The 24,680-nt window shown below is 44.1% G+C and overlaps 2 protein-coding genes across 3 annotated transcripts; one reads left to right on the forward strand and one right to left on the reverse strand.

Moving 5' to 3' along the window:
- Positions 1-427: 427 nt before the first annotated feature.
- On the reverse strand, positions 428-1,966 carry LOC149308506 (uncharacterized). The gene has a single exon (XM_089536891.1). The coding sequence runs from the start codon at positions 1,964-1,966 to the stop codon at positions 428-430; it is 1,539 nt and encodes a 512-aa protein (XP_089393017.1).
- Positions 1,967-5,047: 3,081 nt separating this feature from the next.
- On the forward strand, positions 5,048-24,604 carry LOC149308507 (DNA-binding protein RFXANK-like). 2 transcript variants are annotated; one of them, XM_089535868.1, is made up of 9 exons: positions 5,048-5,215; positions 7,500-7,690; positions 17,932-18,015; positions 18,540-18,605; positions 19,330-19,430; positions 20,484-20,609; positions 21,766-21,832; positions 22,483-22,563; positions 23,898-24,604. In XM_089535868.1, the coding sequence occupies exons 2-9, from the start codon at positions 7,564-7,566 to the stop codon at positions 23,954-23,956; spliced, it is 711 nt and encodes a 236-aa protein (XP_089391994.1). In that variant the 5' UTR covers positions 5,048-5,215; positions 7,500-7,563; the 3' UTR covers positions 23,957-24,604. The 2 variants fall into 2 exon arrangements, with proteins under 2 accessions (XP_089391994.1, XP_089391995.1); XM_089535869.1 differs by having other exon boundaries at positions 22,483-22,560; positions 23,894-24,604.
- Positions 24,605-24,680: the final 76 nt, after the last annotated feature.

Genomic DNA, 24,680 nt, shown 5'->3' on the forward strand with positions numbered 1-24,680 from the left:
GGAAACATCTCCACTCCTCTTCTATAGGGCATTGCAGTGTCAATATCTTTGGGCAAGCTGGCATTTTATCAGGACCTCTAAAAATCACATTGGAAGTCCCATCAGTTTCAAAAGAAATTTGGGCTCTCATTTTAGAGAGTAAGTCTCTTCCCAGTAGGGGAACTGGGCATTCAGGTATGTACAAAAACTTGTGGGCAACTTGATGATTTGCAAGATTAAAAATTCTTTGTTGGAGCAGTGGTTTTAGTTCTTTATAGCCAGTAGCTCCCACAACAGGAATCTTTTGATTTGTCTCAGGGGCAATCTTTTTTGTAACTACTGATCTATCTGCTCCAGTATCAATCAAAAAGGAAATCTCTTGACCTCCCACTTTAATTCCGACCATAGGTTCTGGGGGGGTCTCATTAGTGTTAGAACCCGGTCCCCTTCATTCATAACTTTCCTCTATCTCTGCTCTGCCTATGAACTCATCCTGGTAGTTTTGATGGCTTGCCATGGGTGGTGGTGGAGGGGGAAAACTGTTGTCCTGATGATAGATGTTGTCAGAGATATGTCCTCTCATCCCTCTAGATCCTCTGGGTCCTCCACGTCCTCTTTTGTATGGACAATCCCTGAGCCAATGTCCAAAAGCCATGCATCCCATGCATTGATTAGGATCCACCCCACTTGATGGTCTTTGTCCTCTTCCCTTTACTCTCGCTTCTGCTCCTGGGCGAAAAGTGACCCCCCTTCCTCTGGCTGTAGCTCCTCTCCCTCTCTGTGCTGTGTCTGTGCGTGCTCCAGTTAGGGCAGCAGCTAAAAGATCTGCTTTTTGCTTCATGCGTCTGTCTTTCTCTTTCCTCTCTTCTTGGTCTCTGTTTACAAAAACCTTTTGGGCTATCTCCAACAGCTGGGCTGTGTTCATCCCTGCAAAACCCTCTTGCTTTTGAAGTTTCCTTCTTATATCAGGGGCACTTTGGGTTACAAAAGCCACATTTATCATCTTTCTATTTTCTTCTAAATCAGGGTCACATGGGGTGTATTTTCTATATGCATCATACAGTCTTTCCAAAAATGCTCCTGGTGTTTCATCTGGCTTTTGCATCACCTCTGTGGGTTTTGTCATATTAACAGGACGGACTGCTCCTTTCCTTATTCCTGCTATTATACGTCCCTGGTAATCTTTTAAAAGCTGGAGTTGAGCATTATCATTTGGGTCCCAGTCTGGCTCTTCAAGAGGGAGTCTAGCTCTGATCCAAGCAGTTTCATCTGCAGTTCCTTCAGGAACTAAGGCGCGCACTATACTTTCAGCATTTGACATTATTCGTCTCCTTTCCTCAGTGCTAAACAAAGTCATTAAAAGCTGTTGACAGTCTCTCCAATTGGGATTATGTGTGGCCACAATAGAGGAAAACAAATCCATCATGGCTTGAGGCTTTTCTGTATAACTAGGGAAGTGAGTTTTCCAATTTAGCAAGTCACTAGTAGAAAAAGGTGTGTACACCATGACATTTCTAGTGACTACTTCCCCTTGGTTTTGTCCTGGGACAAGGTGTGTCACTTGCCTTAGGGGCATCAGAGCAGCTCCCTGGCCAGAGCTAGAAGAACTTATACTGGCTGAATCCTCTTCATCATCATTGTCATATTTTCTAAGTGCATATTTCTTTGGATCCTTTTTCTTTTTAGTTTTCTGTGGGACTGTGGAACTTGGCAACTCTGCCTCTTCTTCCTCCTCTTTCTCCTCTATGGGTCCTTCTGGGGGTGGATCACTCCTTTCTTCTGGAATTGGATTACTCGGCTGGGGCAATACTTGAGGAGGGTCAGGCTGTACAGGAGGGGGAGCTGGAGGGGGGTTATTTGGAGTTTGATTGAGCCACCGAAAATATGGTGGGGGGTCAAGCAGCAGCTCCTGTCCTTCACTAGAGTCAGTAAAAATTGGTTTCTGAGTGGCTGCAAAAATTGGCTTCTGTGTAGCTAGCTGTGGCATTGATTTAGCTAGTAACAGCTTTGAAGACTTCTCAAGACATTTCTTCAACCAAGGGGGATTGCTTTTCACAACATTTCTCCAGCACTCTATATAGGGATATTGATCTAAAAGGCCATTGGTGCTATCAGTGATCTTGAAATAGACTCTCATTATAGTGTCCAAGCATAAGGTGCCCCCTGCTGGCCATCCAAGATGAAAACTCGGCCAAATAAATTCACAAAGTGTTTTCAATGTGCCTGGAAACAAAGGCTGACCAAATTCCTGACTGAAACCTCTCTTGAAATTACGTAGCATGCACTCCAAAGGAGTTTCAGGCTTACTATTGCGGCCTCCCATAACCTCCCAAACTATTCAGACAGACAAGAAACAATAAGGAAAAGGTTTGATCAGTTGGTAAGGGGTCCAGCCTGATCGACACAATAAGGGTTAAAACAATCTCGCACCTTGTCACTGGCTTGTTCACCTGGAAATCAGCAGAGTTGCCCCTGCCCCAGCAAAACTGGACAGCATGAAACAAGTACCGCAGCAACCATTCACTCACCACAACAAACAGTCACAACACTCTACCTCCCCTCTCCCAGTTTACTTGTTTGCTCTCTTCTCTAGGGGCCTGGTTTCTGAGTTTTGGCAAAAGGCTTCTCTGGGCAGAACCTTTGCTACTGGCTCAGCAAACACAGAAAGTGGTTCCTTACTTTCACTCGCGTTCAGAAGTTCTGAACCGGTCAACGGGGCTCCCTTTTCTTTGTGTACACCTATCTCAAAATTCCCTTTTCATACTCCACCTGATCCTGTAGAGGCGCCTCTTTCCCCGATCTGTGTTTCCAATTCACGGCACTCCTGGCGTGGTCCTCTGTGGCTGAAGACTGTCCCCTGCGGTCAGCAAGGGATCCTATGTCGGCCCTTCCAAGCAAAAGGTTGGATGCGCGCAGAGCTTCGATGAAGACCCGTCACTGCCTCAGGAGACAGCTTCCTGCCGGCGAGGGAGGAAAAATCCTCCACCCTTCCAAATCTGCTTGTCAAAATCCGAGTCACGGCACCAAAAACTGTTGTGGAAAACTCATAACACTGCAAGTTCTTCCACTTGACTCACAGCAAACCCGGTCTGACAGAATCAGAAAGGAGGGGACCAAAGATGAATTTGCAAAACACAGATTGTTTATTTTAGACAGCTGTCACTCTGGGAGGAATTCACATTCCAACAAAGATCCCAGAGCCCCGAACAAGGAAAAATGGCTCCTTTATATAGGATAGAAACAAAGAACTCTAGCTGGCATATCCCATTGGACATGGCAAAAGTTAAACATATAGGTTTTTCGTACAATCAGGGTACAGATACATGAATACATTAAAGGTACATTTTAGCCACATTCCATTAGCCTATTAGTCTTATCTGTCTTTGCCCCCCTTCTAGTCCTTGCGGAGATATCTCTTCTCCAGGATTCATGTCTCTCTGCTAACTTCAACTAACAACAATCTCCAGAACCTCGAGGTCAGAGCCTTGGGTCACTCTGAGCTCTTATGTCTTAAATCTTACTCTTTTGCCTGCATTCCTGGGCCTCTCAAATTCATTCCAATGCATGTACCTTTATTTCTACAAACTCCATTTATATGCATACTAAATATGAAATTTTAAAAATCTTCTATCTCAAAACCTTTATTTCTCCTCTATTTCTCTTTCATTACTATTTTACTTGGTTCACTATCCATTCATTATCCCTGAGACATATATTTCCTTTCTTTAAACTTTCTTTATTTTTCCTCTATTTCATTCTCTTTCTACTCGGTTCACTATCAGTTCACGATCCATTACAATCTTTCCTAAATTCCCCAGACATTTCAACCTCTTCAAATTCATCATCTGCAACCTCTCCTAGCTTATCTGTTCTTAGTAATAACTTTTGCCATCTGGGCCACACTCTGATGTTTCTGGGCCACACTTGTCCCAGTTTTCATCTGTGAAATGTTGGAAGGTATTGATTATTTCTTCAGATGCCTCCAAATGTGGCAAGTCAGCAATTCTGTGGTTTTGCCCCAGGTGTTAAATTCTGGCCTCAGAGAGCCCTGCCACAAAGTAGGCTGCGTCTGCACTGCAGAAATAATCCATTTTGACACCACTTTAACCGTCATGGCTTCATGCATTGGAATCCTGGGATTTGTAGTTGTGGGAGACATCTAGCCTTCCCTGCTAGAGAGCGCTGGTGCCACTACAAACAACAAATCCCAGGATTCCATAGCACATTTAGTGCTCTAGTGGCACTGCAAACTACAAATCCCAGAATTCCATAGCACATTCAGCAATCCTACCATTCTGCCCGTTGTTTATTTGATATTAATAGTTTATTTTGATATTAATTTTAATACTAACTTGTTTAATTCTTTTTTTAAGGGGGGGATATTGTTATATTAAGTATTGTATGCTGGATGTTTTTAACTATGTAAGCCGATTTGGTTGTTTTATTACAAAAAGCGGGGTATAAATAAATAAAAATATTTTTATTTATTATTTATTCTAGTGCCACTGCAAACTACAAATCCCAGGATTCCTTAGCATTTAGTGCTCTAGTGCCACTGCAAACTACAGATCCCAGGATTCCATGACATATTTGAGTCCCTATATTGGGAGAAAGGCGGGATATTATTATTGTTGTTGTTATTGTTATTAATATAATGTTTACATATAATCCCACCTTCCTCTCAGTACAGGGACTCAAAAGGTGGCTTACAAATCCAAAACAGCCCAAGTTAAAACACTACAAAACATGCAAAATACAAGTCTAAAAAAAGCAATCAAACAATTAAAAAAAACATTACATTATTAACACTTAAAGGCATTTAAAGCAGTTTTTTAAATGCATTGTTTCTGCAGTACAGATGCAGCCCAGAGTGAGAAGCTAGAAAGTCAGGGGGGAAAGGACGTTTGGCCCTTTAAAACCCATTCTGGGAAGGGAAACCGCCTCCTCTCAGTCGCGGCCGCTGATAGGCGGAGCGGGAGAGAGGGGGCGGAGACCAAGCGCTGAAGTTCATTCATAAAGCGGGGTCTTCTTCCGCGTTCGCCTGGAAGCTCTTAAAGGGGCCGTTCGCTCCTTTAATGTGTGCTTTATCCTTGCAAACAGGAGGAGCTGGTTGGGTTCAGATGCATTGTGGGAATGGAAAGTTACTTTCAGTTTTGCGCAAGGAAGGCAAGAGGAAGCAAGGGAAGGAGGAGGTGCATGGCTGGGAAGGAGGATTTTTGCACAAACTGCCACCCTGGTGAGTTGCAAAGAATGGCTGCAAAATGCAAGGGTTTTGCAGATAGGTTGCTCCTGCTGGAGGGGGTTCTCCAGCTCAATATCCCCCATCCATTGCATTGCAGCCTGACACTGTAGCAGAGGGTAGGTTTGCATTGGAATTTCACTTCTGCACAGGAGTTGAAAAATGGTAGTGCTGAAATGTATTGGGAGCAAAAGGTTGCTCTTTCAGGTCATGTCCAAAGTCCTTTGGGTTCCTGCTTTAAGCTATTTATTCAGAGCAAAAGGGATGCAATACAGGGACAGTTGGAGACAGTGAAAGAGAAACATATATAGATAATAGTGTAATATTAGAGTATCCAATGAGTATTCAGGGGGTGTAAATGTTTAATTTACATGTAACCCATGGAATGTGATTTGTAGTTTTCTTTGTGTTCAAAGCACTATGAAAAGCTTGGTTCGCTTTGGAATCTGGGCCTAGAATTTGGAGATTTTCCTCTTGAGGACATTGTAGCAAAATAGTAATAGTAATGATAATAATATTAATAAGCTTAATTTATATCCCGCTTTTCTGTTGCCAAACAATCAAAGCGGCTTACGTCTAATAAATCAATCCAACATACTTTATTGTTGTTGTTGTTGTTGTTAAACTGTATTTATATAGCACTGCAGATTATTTACACAGCGCTGTGCATGCAATAAATAATCGATCAAAATGAAACCCGCCAATGGCACACATTCTACAGGATAAGAACAAAATACATATAAAACAATAGATAATAATGCAGTTCAATACATTATGTATATAATATCCCCACCCACCTCTTTAAAATAAGAATTGAACACGTTGCAATTAAAATTAGCCAATTAAAATAAACGATCGATAGTAATAATCAATATGGGCAGAGTGATAGTCAATATGTAATAAACAATACATGATGGGAAATATAAAAACTAACCATGTTTCCCTTCCAGTCAGTTCCTGGCTGTTCTGGTTCTGGTTCTACATTACCTCTGCAACAACAACACTTTTAAGGGCTGCAGCTCCATTCTGTGCAAACCTTGGGATGTGTAGTTTTTGCCCAAGGAGCAAACTACAGATTCTAGGATTCGTTATAACCTCTCTGACCAACTTTAAAGCAGAGCTGAAGACAATTATCATCATCATCATCACTATTATTATTATTATTATTATTATATTTATTCATATAGTGCCATAGGCTTTACATATCGCTTTTACAAAGGAGAGAAGTCAACAATCCAATCGACAAGAAGAAGAGGAAGAATTGGAAAGAAAATATGGTAAAATAATCTTCTATATGATAGTAGCAGGCAGCTGGAATCATGTTTGCAAAAGTAAAGATGGACCAACTATAAATGAATGGGTGATCTTAGGCAAGACACACTCTCTCAGTCTCAGAGGATGGCAACGGCAAACCCCCTCTGAAGAAGTTTGCCAAGGGAACACTGGTGTTTATCACACTATACTCTTATAGTGCCACTATTCCACTTTGACTGCTCTAGCTGCCTCCTGTTGCATTCTGGTATTGGCAGTTTTAAGGAGGGGTATTTAGAATTCTCAGGCAAAGAACTTCTCTGCCTGAGAATTCTAAATACCCCGCCTTAAAACTGCAAATCCCAGAATGCAACAGGAGGCAGCTAGAGCAGTCAAAGTGGAATAGTAGCACTATAAGAGTATAGTGTGATAACTGTAATAGGTTCACTGTAAGTCGGAAACGACTTGAAGGCATACAACAGCAACAAACAAAGGGATTTATCCAGAGCCACTGTAGTGTAATGTTGGACTCGGATTCTGGGTGACCAGGGTTCGAATCCCTGCTCAGTCATGGAAACCCACTTGGTCATCTTCGATGAGTCCCACAGTCAGCCCCATTAAAAACCTTAGGGTCGCAATAAGTCGGAAACAATTTGAAGGTACACAACAGCAACAATTAATAGAATGTTCTTCTTTTCTTTCCGTGTTGTTTCTGCCTCTGCCGTCAGATTTCCTGTTGAAGATGTCATGCCCAGAAACACATCGACTTGGTTAGTTGTTGTGGTGTATCTTCAAACCATTTCCGACTTACAACGACCCTAAGGTGGTCCTATCATGGGGTTTTCTTGGCAAATTTCTTCAGAGGGGGTTTGCCATTGCCTTCCTCTGAGGCTGAGAGAGTGTGACTTGTCTAGGGTCACCCAGTGGGTTTTCATGGCCAAGCAGGGATCAACTTGGTTAGTTAAGATGAGCCTGTATTCGAGTCCATAAACGTTCAACATCTGAAAAATCTTTGTTTTCTCCTTCGCAGGACTCAATAAGAAAAAGCAGTTGTAGGAGTTGTGATACTCTCACAAGAAGGTCACAGCAATACAATGACGCAAACCACAACTTCCAAAGACCCGGACGTTTCTGTGAGCGACGGAGACGATGAAGAAGCGTCAGTGTTGCTGCATTTATATCCATACTCTGAGGATAAGGATGATCCGCAGTGTCCAAATGGTAAGCTCCTACGGTTGTGATGGGAGAAGGAGAAGAACCCAAAAAACCAAACCGTTTAAAATAATTTCTCTATTATTTCTGTTTGCACACGCCTTACACAGTTAAAGTTGCAAAACTCAAGGTAGCTGTGCATAGACTGCAATGGTGTGTAGTCCATAAAATGAAGAACGAAATAGTGGCTGCAGTATTCTGCTCCTTTTATTGCTCCATGTTCATTTAACAGTAGTTTAAAAAGCCAGTTCCTAGTCTTTCAGAGTTCACAAATGTATGTGGTGGAAAACTGTAGGGATGCTGAAACCTTATGTACGCGTAAGTTTGGAGTAAATCCTTTAAATTTGGGGCGGACGAACGATGGTCTGCATGGGATGCCATATACACATACGTTAGGAATAAATCCTTTAAATTTGGGTTGGATGAAGGATGGTCTGGATGGAATATGATATACAAATAACAGGAGTAAATTCTTTAAATTTGGGGTGGATGAAGGATGGTCTGCATAGGATGTGATATACACATAGGAGTAAATCATTTAAATTTAGGGTGGACGAAGGATGGCATGGATGGGATGCAATATACACATAAAGTAGGAGTAAATCCTTTATATTTGGGGTGGACAAAGGATGACCTGGATGGGATGCAATATATGTCAGAATCCACCTTCAGTTAAGTATTCAGGGTGTCTTCTGCCAGATAGATAGATGGATAGATAGATGGTAAATAGATGGATAGATAGATGGATAGTCGTTAGGCACTCGTGGTGTTTGGCCAGATAGATAGATGGCCAGATAGAGAGTGACATGGATAGATAAATGAGGAGATAGATAGATAGAGGGATAGATAGATTGATAGACAAATAGATAGATAGATAGATAGATAGATAGATAGATAGATAGAGGGATAAATAGAGAGATGAATAGACAAACCGACAGACAGTTAGACAAGCAGACAAACAGACAGACAGATAGATGGATAGAAGAATAGACCGATGAATAGATAGATAGATAGATAGATTGATAGATAGATAGATAGATAGATAGATAGATAGATAGATAGATAGATAACCAAACGGGCAGCAACGTTGGAACGGGTGGGGAAGGGTTCCATGGGGAATGAGCCGGATGGTCACGTAGGACATGGCAGCAGGTAAATTATGAGGGGCTATTGGGAATCTGAGGCCAATCTGGTATACAGCCTTAGATCTCTGCGCCATAGGAAAAGCCAGGAACCAAATGGTCAACAAACCCCTCCTTACTTTACAGATCAAAGAAAGGGTTTCTACATCAAAGGGAAAGGTGCTGGGAAACAACTCAATGGGAGGGGTCGGAGGGAATCTTAAGGTTCTGATTTCATTCTGAGTCTTCAGTTTTGGCAAAGACGTGGCAAGAATACTTTGTTCCAGTTCTATCAATAAATTTTCTGTTTCATCTGAAGTTTGTTGTGGACCTTTGGCCAGAGTATTTCCAGAGTCTCACAGTTTGCCAAAACTCCACACAAAATGACGACCAGGGAATCTCCGCCACCCGGAAAGGTGCCAGCCGCTTCAGGAGGGATCTCGGAGTGGGAGAAATCTCTCGAGGGCGCTGAGCAGCGGGGAGCCAGACCCAAGCAAATGGGCGAGGGAGGCGGACTACTGGAGGAGCTGTGGTTCCCACTCCCGGAGGACGAGAAGAAACGCCGCAGAGCCGGCAGAGTAACAGCTTGGGACCAAGCTGTGGGAGAGGCCATGCTGAGGGCGCCAAGGGAGGAAAACCTGGCAGATGAGGTGGCGGGCCTTAAGGAGGATTTGAGGGAACTGAAATCCCTGATGTCTCAACTAACTACCAGAGAGTCAGAGCAGCGGGAGAATCACTCCACCCCCAAGCCGGCGACGGATGCGCTCGGCGAGGGCTCGGAGGAGGAGAGCGACGAGGAGGCAGAGACTACCTCGCGACCCCACTCACGGCACGGCGGTCTAAACGCGGGCCCCAGGAGGGGGAGAGGAGAAACGGAGGCGCTGAGGGAGCTCCTGGCTAGTAAGCTGGAAGCCAAATTTAACGGGGACCCGGAACAGCTCCCTTTCTTCCTGGCTCAGGTGGCGGGACACATGAGGACCAGAGGAGATTACTTCCCGGATGAAGGAGAAAAGGTGCGCTGCGTGGCTGGAAGGTTGGAGGGCCAGGCGGCCCAGTGGCTGGTGCAGCTCTACGACTGCAGGGCTCCGGAGCTGCAGAACTTGGGGGCCTTCATGACAGCGCTTCGAGCACGATTTGAAGATCCCTTCCGAGTAGACCGCGCTAAAACTAAATTCATGACGCTGCAACAAGGCAAGCGATCCGTGGGGGAGTATGTGTTAGAGTTTAGAAGCGTGGCCGCCCAGATCCCAGATTTCCCAGAGCCCATGCTGGTTCGTCAGTTTCAGGACGGACTCAACTCCGAAATACTAGAGTGGGTGCTGATGAGAGGGAACCCGGCGGGGCTGCAGGAATGGATGCGGTGGGCCGGAGAAGCCGAGACCACCAAGGAGCGAGTGCGACTGGCCAAACAGCGGGCGGCTCTCCAACAGGGCAAGGCTATGGTAAAGTCCTCCGGAGGAGGCGCCCAACAGCACCCAAAATCGATGAGGGAGTCTGAGAAACAGCGCAGGATGAGGCTGGGGCTCTGCTTGGCTTGTGGCATGAAGGGACATCTCATCGCCAAGTGTCCAGAAAGGGCCGGCGACAAGGCCACCGGCAAGGCGCCGCCGAGCTCCGGAGGAGGAGCAAGAAGGGAGACTGCGGGGCAAATCACCCACCCAGGAACTGGAGCTCCACGTTTTGAGGCGCACCAGAAGGATACAGACCAGGACGGGAACATCCCAAACGTGGTGAGTGGGGGAGTGCCCATTTATTTTTTGGAAGTGAAACTTGGGCACAAGCGCAAAGGAACTATGGGAACTTTGCTGGCAGCCTTGGACTCGGGCTGCACCAGGTGCCTAATGAGCCCTAGAACAGTGCAGGAATGGGGAATTAACCAAGAGCCTCTACCTGAGGAGATCCCGTTCATGCAGATGGATGGCTCCATGATGGGGGGGGTGCCCAGTAGGACACAAACAGAACTTTTAACGTTGAAAATTGCTGGACACCAGGAACCCATACAGTTCGTAATTGGAGCAACTCAGGGCTGGGACTTGGTGCTAGGCATAGATTGGCTGGCGCAGCACAATCCTGCTATTAACTGGAGGAACAAGCTGTTGACTTTTAACGACCCAGGATGCAAGCAGCATCTGAGGCTGAATGGACACCCGTCAGCCGAGAATAGTCAAGCTTTGACAGTAAAAATGAGGGGCCCCTGTGCCATGAGCGCAGGGACAGGGGTCCAACCTCTGTTAGGGTTCCCAGAGGTATATCGAGATTTGGGGGATGTTTTTGAAGAAAAGGAATGTGATGTGCTGCCCCCCCACAGGGACACAGACTGCGCAATAGAACTGAACCCAGGGGTTGCCCCACCCAAACCAAAAATGTATCCCATGACACCCCAGGAAATGAGCACGCTCAAGGAATTTATTGAGAAAAACCTGGCCAGGGGGTTTATTCGCCCTTCCAGCTCGCCTTTCGGGGCTCCAGTATTTTTCAGGGAAAAGAAGGATGGGACTTTGAGACTGGTAACGGACTATAAAAACCTGAATGCCATAAGCACCTGCAGTAAATACCCACTTCCCCTGATGAAGGATATGCTGAGTTGGCTATCCACAGGGAAGATTTTCACTAAGTTGGATTTGCGGGATGCTTACTTCCGAGTAAGAATCAAGGAAGGAGATGAATACAAAACCGCATTCCATTGTCCTTTGGGGGCGTTTGAATATTTGGTTCTTCCGTTTGGCCTTTCGGGAGGTCCTTCGTGCTTCATGAAGCTTGTACACGAAGTATTGCATGATCTGTTATTTGAAGGAGTGTTAGTGTATCTAGATGACATTTTGATCTATTCTCAGGACCTGAATAGCCATGTACAACTAGTCAGAAAAGTGCTGAAGAGGTTGCTGGACCACAAACTGTATGTGAAACTGTCCAAATGCCACTTCCACACAGACACACTTGACTTTCTGGGGTACAGGGTGTCTACTCAGGGACTGCACATGGACCCCCACAAGGTCCAAGACGTTCTGAATTGGCCTGAACCCAAGACGCGCAAGCAGGTGCAGAGGTTCCTGGGATTTGCAAACTTTTATAGACAATTCATCCCTGATTTTGCTCAAGTGGCGTTACCTATTACTAATCTGTTAAAAACCTCTAAGGGGGAAGGGAGAAAGCAGCGAGGGCAGAGCCCCCCAGGGATAGAGAAACCCAAGCCATCTAACAAGATTAACTGGACTCCAGAATGCACTAAGGCGTTTGCAGCTCTGAAGCAGTTGTTTAGCTCAGAACCAATACTTAAGCACCCCGACCCCGAGCAGCCTTTCGTAGTGCAGGTGGATGCCTCGGATGCAGCAGTGGGGGCAGTATTATTGCAGCGGGATGAGGGGGGCCAGCTCAGACCTTGTGCCTATTCCTCCAAGAAGTTTGATTCGATGCAAGCCCTTTGGCCATGCTGGGAAAAAGAATCATTTGCTATTAAGTGGGCTTTAGACACTTGGAGGCAATTCTTGGAGGGGGCTCCCCACCCCTTCGAAGTATGGACGGATCACCGGAACTTAGAGGCATTGCAGACTCTGAGGCAGCTAAGCCCAAAACAGCGCCGATGGGCTAAAGATTTCTTTAAATTCAATTTTACCATAAAATTCATCCCAGGGAGGGAGAATGGGCTGGCTGATGGGCTTTCACGGATGCACGGGCCTGGGGAGAAGGAGGAGTTGGAGAAACAGGCCCTGTTCACAGCACAACAGCTGGGGCTAGGGGTGACCACACGAAGCCAGACAAAAAGGGAACAAGAGCGGGCAGTCGCAGACTTAGACCCCCTATTACGAGAGATCCTCCAAGCTTACGAAGGGGATCTAGAAATCAATAATTTGAAAAGTGAATTACAGCAGACGGAGCATGGATTGTGGGGCAAGGACAATAAGATATATGTGCCCGAGGACTTAAGGGCTAAGGTAATGGCAGCGTGCCATGATGTCAAGGCGGCGGGACATTGGGGATTTGTGAAAACTTGGCACACTCTGCGAAGCAAATATTGGTGGCCAGGGGTGCGGAAAGAGGTGGAGAACTATGTTCAAAGCTGCGTGGTTTGCGCCAGAGCTAAGCCTAACACAGGGAAACCTAGTGGGTTGTTAAGGCCATTGGAAACCCCCACTCGGCCCTGGCAACACATAGGCATGGACTTTATTACAGACTTGCCTGACAGCAAGGGCAAGGACACCATTTGGGTGATCGCAGACTTGTTTTCCAAGCAAGTGCATTACGTGGGGTGTAAGGGGGTACCCAGCGCGCCACGGTTGGCAGACTTGTTCATAGAAAATGTGTACCGGTTACATTGTTTACCAGATAAGATAGTCTCCGATAGAGGAGGAACCTTTATTTCTCAATTTTGGAGGTGCTTACAGGACAAATTAGGGGTGCAATTAGCGCTGAGCACGGCTTTTCACCCAGCTACAGATGGTCAGGTGGAACGCACTAATCAGTGTGTGGAAAGATACCTTAGATGTTATGTAAACCACCTGCAAGACAACTGGATGGACCTGTTGCCTCACGCGGAGGTAGCGTTTAACATGGGGGTACACGCCAGTACAGGAGTGTCACCATTTCAGGCTGTATACGGCTACGAGCCAAGAGTCATCCCTCAACTAACTCCAGCCCCGGAGGATCCAGTGTCAGTGGGGAATTGGAGCCAACTATTAAGAGACAATTGGGAGGAGTAACGAAGACGATGAGAAAATGGAACCACTGCCTCTGCTGATTGGAGGAGAAGAGCATTTTGAGATTGTAAAAGTGTTGGACTCTAGGATGATGCGGGGGCAATTAGAATATTTGGTGCAGTGGAAACATTTCCCTGTAGACATGGCTGAATGGGTGAACGTAAAAGATGTAAATGCTGATAAGTTGGTTAAAGAGTTCCATCTGGCCTATCCTGACAAGCCAAAAGGAGGGCGATAGGGCTTGGGGAGGCAGACTGTCAGAATCCACCTTCAGTTAAGTATTCAGGGTGTCTTCTGCCAGATAGATAGATGGATAGATAGATGGTAAATAGATGGATAGATAGATGGATAGTCGTTAGGCACTCGTGGTGTTTGGCCAGATAGATAGATGGCCAGATAGAGAGTGACATGGATAGATAAATGACGAGATAGATAGATAGAGGGATAGATAGATTGATAGACAAATAGATAGATAGATAGATAGATAGATAGATAGATAGAGGGATAAATAGAGAGATGAATAGACAAACCGACAGACAGTTAGACAAGCAGACAAACAGACAGACAGATAGATGGATAGAAGAATAGACCGATGAATAGATAGATAGATAGATAGATAGATAGATAGATAGATAGACTGATAGATAGATAGATAGATAGATAGATAGATAGATAGATAGATAACCAAACGGGCAGCAACGTTGGAACGGGTGGGGAAGGGTTCCATGGGGAATGAGCCGGATGGTCACGTAGGACATGGCAGCAGGTAAATTATGAGGGGCTATTGGGAATCTGAGGCCAATCTGGTATACAGCCTTAGATCTCTGCGCCATAGGAAAAGCCAGGAACCAAATGGTCAACAAACCCCTCCTTACTTTACAGATCAAAGAAAGGGTTTCTACATCAAAGGGAAAGGTGCTGGGAAACAACTCAATGGGAGGGGTTGGAGGGAATCTTAAGGTTCTGATTTCATTCTGAGTCTTCAGTTTTGGCAAAGACGTGGCAAGAATACTTTGTTCCAGTTCTATCAATAAATTTTCTGTTTCATCTGAAGTTTGTTGTGGACCTTTGGCCAGAGTATTTCCAGAGTCTCACAATATACACATAAGGTAGGAGTAAATCCTTTATATTTGGGTGGACGAATGAAGGATGGCCTGGATGGGATGTGATATACACATAACCTAAGAGTAAATCCATTAAATTTGGGGTGGACGAAGGATGCCCTGCAGGCTTTATATGGTAAGGAATACTTTTTCCAAAATGTTTTGCCTCTACTGTGTTTATGGGACATTTCTTCCACATCTGTCCTCTGCCCCATCTTACATCAAAATTGCAAGAATATGTCACTGCATATATTATAAGTTTCTTTATCATCCTTTAGCAGTTTTCCAGGTTTCCAGAGTGACAATTTATACTTGCAATGATTCCCAAACTTTGGTCTTCCAGGTGTTTTGGACTTCAACTCCCAGAAGCCCTAGCTGATTTGGCCAATAGTCAAGAATTCTGGGAGCTGAAGCTCAAAACATCTGGATGACCAAAGTTTGAGAATCATTGAAAGTCTTACAAGAGCAAACCAGGTTTCCTAATAGGAATTGGCCGCCTGATTATTTCTAGATTTCAGTAATGCATTGCTGTAAATGCTTTTCTTACCACTATACCCCAAAATTTATTTAACCAAACTTAGATCGAATGGACTTGATACTTTTCTTAACTACTGCAATAATAATGCTGATGCTTACCATCCTCAAACTACGCATTGCAGTCTTTGGAAGGATTTGTTTTGTGTGTTTTAGTTTCATATTGTGTTAGAATATTTGGTTTCAATATTTAATCTTCCTCAAAGACATTCTTGATTTATCCCCAGCTGGAAACAATTATTTTTTCATTTATTATATTATTTCTGGTATTTAATTTATGTTCTCCTCTTCTAGCTTCCTGCCCATACAACCAAGAAAATGTGTGGCTTTTATTGAACCAAAATGAAACTGGGACTTCAAAGGGTGAATCTACACTATAGAAATATTGCAGTTTGACATCACTTTAAGCACTGTAGCTCCATTTTGTGGAAGTCTGGAATTTGTAGTTTTGAAAGGTCTGCAGCCATCTCTGACAAAGAGTGCTGGCGCCACACCAAACTGCAAATCTCAAGATTCTGCACTAACTGCAATATTTCTGCTTTGTAGATGCAACCTTATTCTAGCTTTATATTATTATTATTATTATTATTATTTCCATTTATATACCGCCATTCCTACGATCATGGCGGTGTACAACAAATACAAAATAACCCAATGAGACACCCTTATTAATACCAAACAGTACAATTCATAAAATTCAACGTACAATCCAATAAGCCAATAAACCACAATAAAAACAGTTTAAATACCATAATACAATACGTACAGTGCACAGGGAGAAGAGTGGTAGTTAGGACACTTGAGGGAAGGCTTGGCGGAAGAGATGAGTCTTTAGATTCTTTCTAAAAGACTCCAGGGAGGGGGCAGAACGGAGCTCGTCAGGAAGAGAGTTCCAAGTCTGCGGGGCCGATACAGAAAAAGCCCTATGCGCAGACGCCACGTATCTCACATTAGGAACTCTCAGAAGATGTCTCCCTCCTGACCTGAGAGTGCGGGGCGGATTATATGGGGAGAGGCGGTCCTCCAAGTACTCTGGGCCCAAGCCATTTAGGGCTTTATAGGTAACGACCAACACCTTGTATTGTGCCCGGAAGCGTATTGGCAGCCAATGCAGATCTTTCAGTATAGGTGTTATATGGCTGGCCCTGGAGCTACCAGTGACCAGCCTAGCTGCCATATTCTGGACTAAATGTAGCTTCTGGGTTTGGTACAAGGGTTGCCCCATGTAGAGCGCATTACAGAAATCGAGTTGAGAGGTTACCAGTGCGTGTACCACTGTTTCAAGGTCCCCCCGGCCCAGGAAGGGTCGCAGCTGGTGTATCAGCCGAAGCTGATAACAGGCGCCTGTTGCATCCACCTGAGAAGTCAAGCGAAGCGATGAGTCCAGAAGCACCCCCAGACTGCGAACTGTGTCCTTCACGGGGAGCGTGACCCTACTCAGGACAGGTGGACAAATTTCCTGACCGGGACCGGGGGAGCCAATCACAAGTACTTCCGTCTTCTCTGGATTCATGTTGAGTCTGTTTTCCCTCATCCAGCCCATTACCGACTCCAGACAGGCATTGAGCGGAGAGATGCCATCCCTAGTCACTGCATCAGTCAGAGACACAGAGAAGACTATTTGGGTGTCATCAGCGTACTCTGGATGCTCTCTCCCAGCGGCTTCATGTAAATGTTGAATAGCATAGGGGACAAAATCGCTCCCTGAGGGACCCCAGATGTAAGGGCCCTCCTATTGGAGCGACAGTCCCCCAGCTCCACCATCTGGAATCTGCCTGAGAGGTAGGAATGGAACCACTGCAAAGCAGTGCCCCCGATACCCAGCTCCCCAGGCGATCCAGAAGGATGCCATGGTCGATGGTATCGAAGGCTGCAGAGATGTCCAAGAGCACTAACATGGAAACGCTTCCCCTGTCCATGCCCAGACGGAGATCATCGACTAAGGCGACCATGGCAGTCTCAACCCCATAGCCCGCCCGGAAGCCGGTTTGAAATGGGTCAGATAATCCGTATCCTCCAAGACCCTCTGTAGCTGGAGGGCAACCGCTCTCTCGATCACCTTCCCTAAAAATGGCAGCAGTGATACAGGACGATAATTGTTTCGAATCAGGGGGTCAAGGGAGGGCTTTTTTAATAAGGGTTTTACAATGGCCGTTTTAAGATTAGTTGGAAAACGGCCCTCCCTGAAGGATGAATTAATAATCCGGCGCAACATCTCAGTTGTCGCTGTTCCCCCTTGAACTGCCAGCCATGAAGGGCAGGGATCGAGAGAGCAGGTCGTCCTCCTAACGCTACGGAGGATCTTGTCCACATCCTCGGTACTAACAGACTCAAAGTGATCCAGTATAACTGAATCGACGGAAGCTCTGGACGCCTCTACTCTCGATTCTGAACCAATAACAGCGTCGAGATCAGTCCTTAGCCGAGAGATTTTATCCGCGAAGAAGTTGTTAAACTCGTCACAGCAGGCTTTAGATGGCTCCAATAACGAGTTCAGGGGGGGAGCCAATTGAGTAAGCTCTCTCACAACCCTGAACAGCTCTGCTGGACGTGACTCTGTGGACGCAATACGTGCAGCATAGAACGAATTCTTAGCTGCACCTATTGCCACACCGTAGTAACATATATATATATATATTAAAAGTTTATAAATATTTAAATTGTATTGTTGTATTCTTTTGTTCTGTACACCGCTTTGATCAATGTGGGAAAACGGTATAGAAATAAATTTTATTGTTATTTATTATAAATTGTGGATTGCATCCCGGAACAACACCTTCTCTCCTTCTAAAATGCAGATGATGGAATCTTGAAGCATTCGACCACTCTGACAAACCGTCAGCGAGGGAACGAAGTTTCTGCGTTGCCAGCCACCTTGGACAGTGAGATCTTTTGGGGTTAAAAAATGAATCCCCTTTTTAGCTTGCATGACGTCTGATCTTGGCAGCTACTGGAGTAAACAGGCAAAATGATAACCCAAATCTAGAGTGGGGGAAATGTAGCCTCAAAGAGCGATTTTTGTGATCCTTGGGGATTTAAAAAAGCATATTTTCTTGTTCCAAAATGCCTTCTAGAAGTTATGGAGGGCATTTCTACCATGTTTGGAGACCCCCTGCTCCTCCTGGGCCAAAAGCAAATCACATTTGGCCCTCTGTCCACAGATTTTTATCTACGGATTCAAGCATCCATGGGTTGAATATATATATGAATTCCCAAAAACAAACCTTGATTTTGCCGTTTTATATAAGGAATGCTATTTCACTTTGTTGCTGTGTGCCATCAAGACGTTTCCACCTTCATAGGGTTTTCTTGGCAAGATTTGCTCAGAAGAAGCTTGCCTATATTTATCCTGTTGGATTTATAGCTTCCCTATAACATCCCTATTTTCTTTCTTCTGCCTTCAAAGCTCTGTCCATTCACCAGCTGGCGGCTCAAGGGGAACTGGTCCTGTTAAAGGAGAATCTGCGGAAAGGTAAACCCTCAATATAGTGGGTTTCTTCTTCTCTAGTTGGGTGGGAAGATGTGGAGCTGCAAAATTCCTGCATTGACCAGAAAGGGGGTCAGTGGTCCTCAAACTCTGGCCATAGAATCATATAATCCTAGAGCTGGAAGTGAGCCTAAAGGCCATCCAGTCCAAAAGGTCCTGCCATGCAGGAATACACAACCCAAACCCTATGACAGATAGCCATCCAGCCTTTGTTTAAAAACGGTACTGCCACTGAGAATTCCCACTTTGGGTACCAATGTACCTCCATCCAGAGCTGGAACTACCCAGTAGAATCAGGGAACCTTAAGGAACCCCAAGGGTCATCCAGTCCAACCCCAGTTTGCCATGCAGGAATCCACAATCAAAGCCCTCCCTGGGACAGATGGCCATCCAGCCTCTCTTTAAAAACCTCCAAAGAAGGAGACTCCGCCACTTTCCAAGACAATGCATTCCATTGGCGAAGTAGCTCTTGGCATCATGTTCTTCCTAAGGTTTCGGTGGAATCTCGTTTCCTATAGTTTGAATCCATTGTTTCCGATGAAGATTTGAATGTATGTGTGTTTAAATTTTGGTATTTGGGGACATTGTTCGCTGGCTTGATTGTAAGATATTGTTGCCAATGAAAAATTGGATAAAATACAAAAAAAGTGAAACAAAAAGCCAAGCCCCCCCCCCACAACCCAACCCAACCTCTTCTTTTGTTTCACAGGTGAGAACTTGCTAAACAAGCCCGACGAACGAGGTTTTACCCCCTTAATGTGGGCATCTGCATTTGGAGAAATCGAAACCGTCCGCAGCATGTTGGAATGGGTAAGATAAGGGCGTATCCGCTCTGGAGTCTGATCCGAGTTTAGCAGTCGTTTCATGCCCAGGAATCCTACGGCTGGAAATTTGGTTAGGATTCTTTGCTGTACAATTAGCTTTCTGTATCCATGGATGCTGTATCCACGCATACAGTCATAAGGGACGCTATTTTACCATGCCGTTGTATTTAATGGGACTTGGGCATCACTATTTTGTTCATGGAAGGAATTTCTTCCCCATTTGGAGGCCTCCAACCTCCAAAGGTTTGTGCCCAGGACCAATTTTGTCCCAGGAAGTCCTTTTTGAAACAGAAATCAAACATGTTACTTCTGTTCATTCCCTGCTATTGCAAAAAAGGGCTCTGCTGGATCTAACATGGTTGCAGAAGGTCCCAAAACAGGGTGAAAATGCCCCCAGAGGATATTTGGGTGGCATTTAGGAGCAATAATTTTAAAAATAAAACAATAAATTTAATTTAACATTGATTAATTAACCATTTTAATTTAACATTAATGTATAAGATTATATAAAGAAGTAAATAATTTTTGTTAAAGAAATGTTATTTTTTGCAGAAGTGGGTACAGTGGGGAGGTGTGGGCATCCGAGGTCTCTTGGGGTACTGTGGCATAGTGGTTTGAATTGAAGACCAGGGTTCGGTTCCCCACTTGGCCATAAATCCAACTGGGTGACTTTGGGCAAGTCACACTCTCTCAGCCTTAGGGGAAGCCCAGGGCAACCTCCTCTGAATAAATCTTGCCAAGAAAACCCTATGATAGGTTTGCCTTAGGGTCACCATATGTTGGAAATGACTTGAGGGCACACAGTAACAACAGCCTTCCACAATTGTTGCCCACTAAAGCTTTCTATCAAGTCCTACCCCTTTCCAAACGACATATCCCAGGGCTCCTTTTGATGGAGCCATGATTGTTAAATTGGAGTCAAACTGCTACTGACATGTCATGTTAATGTCTTCAAAACTTGGGGCTGCCAGGTGAAGAAGGATCATTAGGATTTGAATTTACCCAGGGGCATTGGCCTCCCATTTGCCCTCTTCTTTAGGGTGCGGATCCCCATGTCCTTGCTAAGGAACGGGAGAGTGCATTGTCGCTGGCCAGCACTGGAGGATACACTGATATTGTTGCCCTGCTGCTGGACAAAGAAGTTGACATCAACACCTATGACTGGGTAAGCCTTCTGGAAATTTGAGCTGTCTGAGTGGCAGTCTGACGCAGTGGCTAGAGCAGTAAATCTGTTCAGTACAGGTTGAATCTTCGTTATCCAAAATGCTTGGAACCAGACGTGTTTGGGATTTTTCTGGATTATGGAATACCTGTATTTTCATATATGTGCACCATGAGATATCTTGGAGATATCCCAGTGTAAATACAAATGCAGTTTGGCCTTCTTATACACAGATTTTTTATACACGGATTCAAGCACCCACAATTTGAAAACATAAATTTCAGATATCAAACTTGATTTTCCATTTTATAGAAGGGACACCATTTTGCTATGTCATTATATTTAATGGGACTTGAGCATACATGGATTTTGTTATCCACAGGGGATCTTGGAACCAAACCCTAGTGGATAACAAGAGTCCACTGTACATATATCATCAGTACTCTATATTCATGGGTTCTTTATCCATGGATTCAAGCATTCACAGCTTGAAAATATTTTTAAAATATATCCATTCCAGAAAGCAAAGGTTGATTTTGCCATTTTATACAGGGAACACCATTTTACTATGTCATATGAATTAATAGAGCATGAGCATCCACAGTTTTTGTATCCATGGGAGGTCCTGGAACCAAACCCCAGCAGATACCAAGGACCCACCATAGTAGTAGGAGTAGTAATAATACCTCATTGTCTATAATGGGACTTGAGCATCCACAGATTTTGGTATCCACAGGGGGGTCCTGGAACAAACCCCAGCAGATACCAAGGACCCACTGTACACTTTATTTGCACAGCCTGAAGCTAATGATATACAGATTTTTAAATAATTTTGTGCATGAGACAAAGTTTGTGTGCACTGAACCATCCCAAAGCAAAGGTGTCACTATCACAGCCACCCATGAAAAAAGTCTTGGGTTTTGGAGTATTTTGGATTTTGGATATGGGAGATTAGACCTGTATTAGCAATAGTTGTTAGGGGACAAATGTGCGAGAGAAGATATTGTCAAAAACCAAGATGGAGCTTGTGGGTATGAATCAAAACAGTTGACTATTTTGTGGGGAGAAAAGTTGCAATGGCGACATCAACACCTGTCCATACTAAAATTGGCCATTGCACCATGGACCATTACTAACTCTTCTTGTTTTCCTTTTGCAGAATGGGGGGACACCGCTTCTCTATGCTGTCCGGGGAAACCACATAAAGTGCGTCGAGGTGTTGCTAGGTATATTATTATTATTATTATTATTATTATTATTATTATTATTATCATCATCATCATCATCATTATTATTATTATTATTATTATTATTATTATTATATCACACTTTATCCCCCACAGTTGGGACATAAAGCGACTTACAAATTAAAAAAAAGCACTGTACAGTTGGCCCTCTATATCCATAGATTCTTTTATTGATGTGTCCAAGCAATCTGAATTAATACACCTACATCCACACAGTAGTCAAAATGCAGTTTGACACCACTTGTAGCTCCATCCTATGGAAACCTCGGATTGATAGTTTTGTAAGGTCTGTAGCCTCCTCTGCCAAAGAGTGATGGTGCCTCACCAAACTACAAATCTCATAATTCTGTAGGATAGAGCCATGGCAGTTAAAGTGGAGTTGAACCTCATTATTTCTACAGTGCAGATGCAGCCTTAGCTTATTGGTGATCTGCTGAGGCCAGTGTTATCCACTTTGAATGTTAGTAATGACTCTCCATGTCATATGGGATTTTTTCACCGACTTACTTGATCTCTGCATTCCAAGTGGTCTTCCTTCCAACACAACTATGTGTAGGATTTCTCTCAGTCCTTATCTAATGCTCTGACCACTACTCTCAACATTTTCACTGTTTCCCATCTCATTTCAGCTCGAGGGGCCGACCTTACAACAGAAGCGGATTCTGGGTACACACCAATGGACCTTGCTGTAGCTTTGGGACACAAAAAAGGTAGGTTTGGGAATATCAGACTAGGCTTTTACCATAGAGTTGGTGTTTTACAGTCAAGACGTTCTTCCCAGTGTTTTGGTGGAATGGCTTTTCTTGAACCCGTTGCTTGATTTGGATCCCATTGATTTGTGTCCTGTTCTGTAGAACAGCAGAAGACAAGATGGCTCCATCTTCTCCAAAGTCATACCAAATTTCTTAAGCTGTTCCTCAAGGGTTGGTCCCAAACCTTTGGCCATTGTGGTTGACCATCTCTGGACAACTCAGGTTGGCCACCTCTAGCTTGTCCATATATCCTTCTTGAACTGGACACAGAGGTCTATGGAAGGTCTTACCAAAGGAGAACCATCAGAAAACAAAGGTGTCATAGAATCATAGAGTTGGAAGAGACCACAAGGGCCATCCAATCCACCCCCCTGCCATGCAGGAAATCTAAATCTTTACCTCTAAGTTTAAATCTAAGTCTTTATCTCAGCCACCCATGTAAACAATTTTGGAGTATTTTGAACAAGTGAGACTCGCCTTGTACCTGATGCACAAATTGATGGTCACGTTTCAAATCCAAAATTTGCCAGCTTCACAATTCTAAGTCCACTTATAAGCATGCAACATGCCACCAGGATTCCAGACAGCAACCAAAAATAATAATTTATATATTTATAAATATAATATTAATATCTTAATGAGAGCCAATGTGGTATCGTGGTCTCCAGAGTTCAATTACTGGCCTGGCCATGGAAACCCACTCTCTGTCCCAGCAAACTTGGTGACAGGGTCACTTTAGGGGGGCCAGTTGTCAGAAATGACTTGACAGCACACAACATCATCAATACCTTAAAGTATTTTTTATATTATAGCCCCATTGGATGCTATCCTAGGAGAAAGGCAGGGGATAAATTGAAATAAGTATGTAATTTTAAATATCAAAGTTTTGGTACAGGTTGTGTTTCCTTTATCTGAAAGACTTGGGACCAGAAGTGTTTTGGATTTTGGAGCTTTTTGACCTTTGGAACATTTGCATAGACGTAATGTGACAGCTTGGAGATGGGACCCAAGTCTAAACACAAAATTTGTTTGTTTCAAATACACCTTATACACATATAATTGTGTAATTTTATACAGTATTTTTCATACTTTTGTGCATGAAGCAAAGGTTGTGTACAGTGAAACAATAGAAAGCAAAGGTGTCACTATCTCAGCCGCCCATGTGGACAATTTTGGATTTTGAAATTCTGAATAAAGGCAACTCGATCTGTACCAGATGCACAAACTGATCATGTTTGAAACCTGAATGAAATTTTTATATATATGAATATAATAATTTTGTTTGTTTAAAGTCCAACAGGTTATTGAAAAACATATACTTGAGCTGCTACGGGACAAAGTAACAGAGTAGTTTTCTGGTGTCCACCTGCCATTCTCTCGTGAAGTTTGGATTGGGGAACTCCTTGCTTTTTGGAGACTTACCTATTTTGTGGACATGGAAAGTTTTGGTGGTGGTTTCTGTTCCACACAGAAAAGCTACAGCAGCTTTTAAGGTTCAGTTCAACCCTGTTGGAAAGGTTACAGGCACCGTTGGGATGCCAGAAATATCCGACATGGCGTGGTTTTCCGTGCCACCGTACCCCACAAAACCCAAGTCCATGTGCCACACACCAGAGGAGGAAGGCCCTCCTAAGTGACCAATTTCCAGATTACTCGAAGAAGTGAGCCAAGCTGCAGAAAGGAGGAGAAGAAAGGAAATAATGCTCTGCCCAGCTCCGCATCCGGATTTCAAAGCAATGCAGCCTCGGATGTCTGTATTCCCCGTGAGCTGTTGTTTCTTGCATCCATGTTGAGCAGCACTTTTCCACAAGTGGTACTTTAAAAAGTATGAAAAAGACCCGCTGCGTTTCAGGACTGTGAGCCAAAAAGGTAACACACAATACGTGGCTTGAATGGTTGGTCGCCTGGGGCGAATTGAGGTTGCTTCGAAGTAGGTAGGCCTGAGACTTTTTGTAAAATTCAAGGTAGATGTTTTCTTTTAATAAAATGAATAAAGCCAGACTGATAATTCTTTTCGACTTATATTTTCAACAGGTGTTTGAGCATTCCCATGGTTCATATTCAGTTTTCTGGTC

Source organism: Sceloporus occidentalis, unplaced genomic scaffold (assembly GCF_023333645.1).
Source record: "Sceloporus occidentalis isolate IW3139 unplaced genomic scaffold, rSceOcc1.0.p SCAF_8, whole genome shotgun sequence".
Classification (NCBI taxonomy): Eukaryota; Metazoa; Chordata; class Lepidosauria; order Squamata; family Phrynosomatidae; genus Sceloporus; species Sceloporus occidentalis.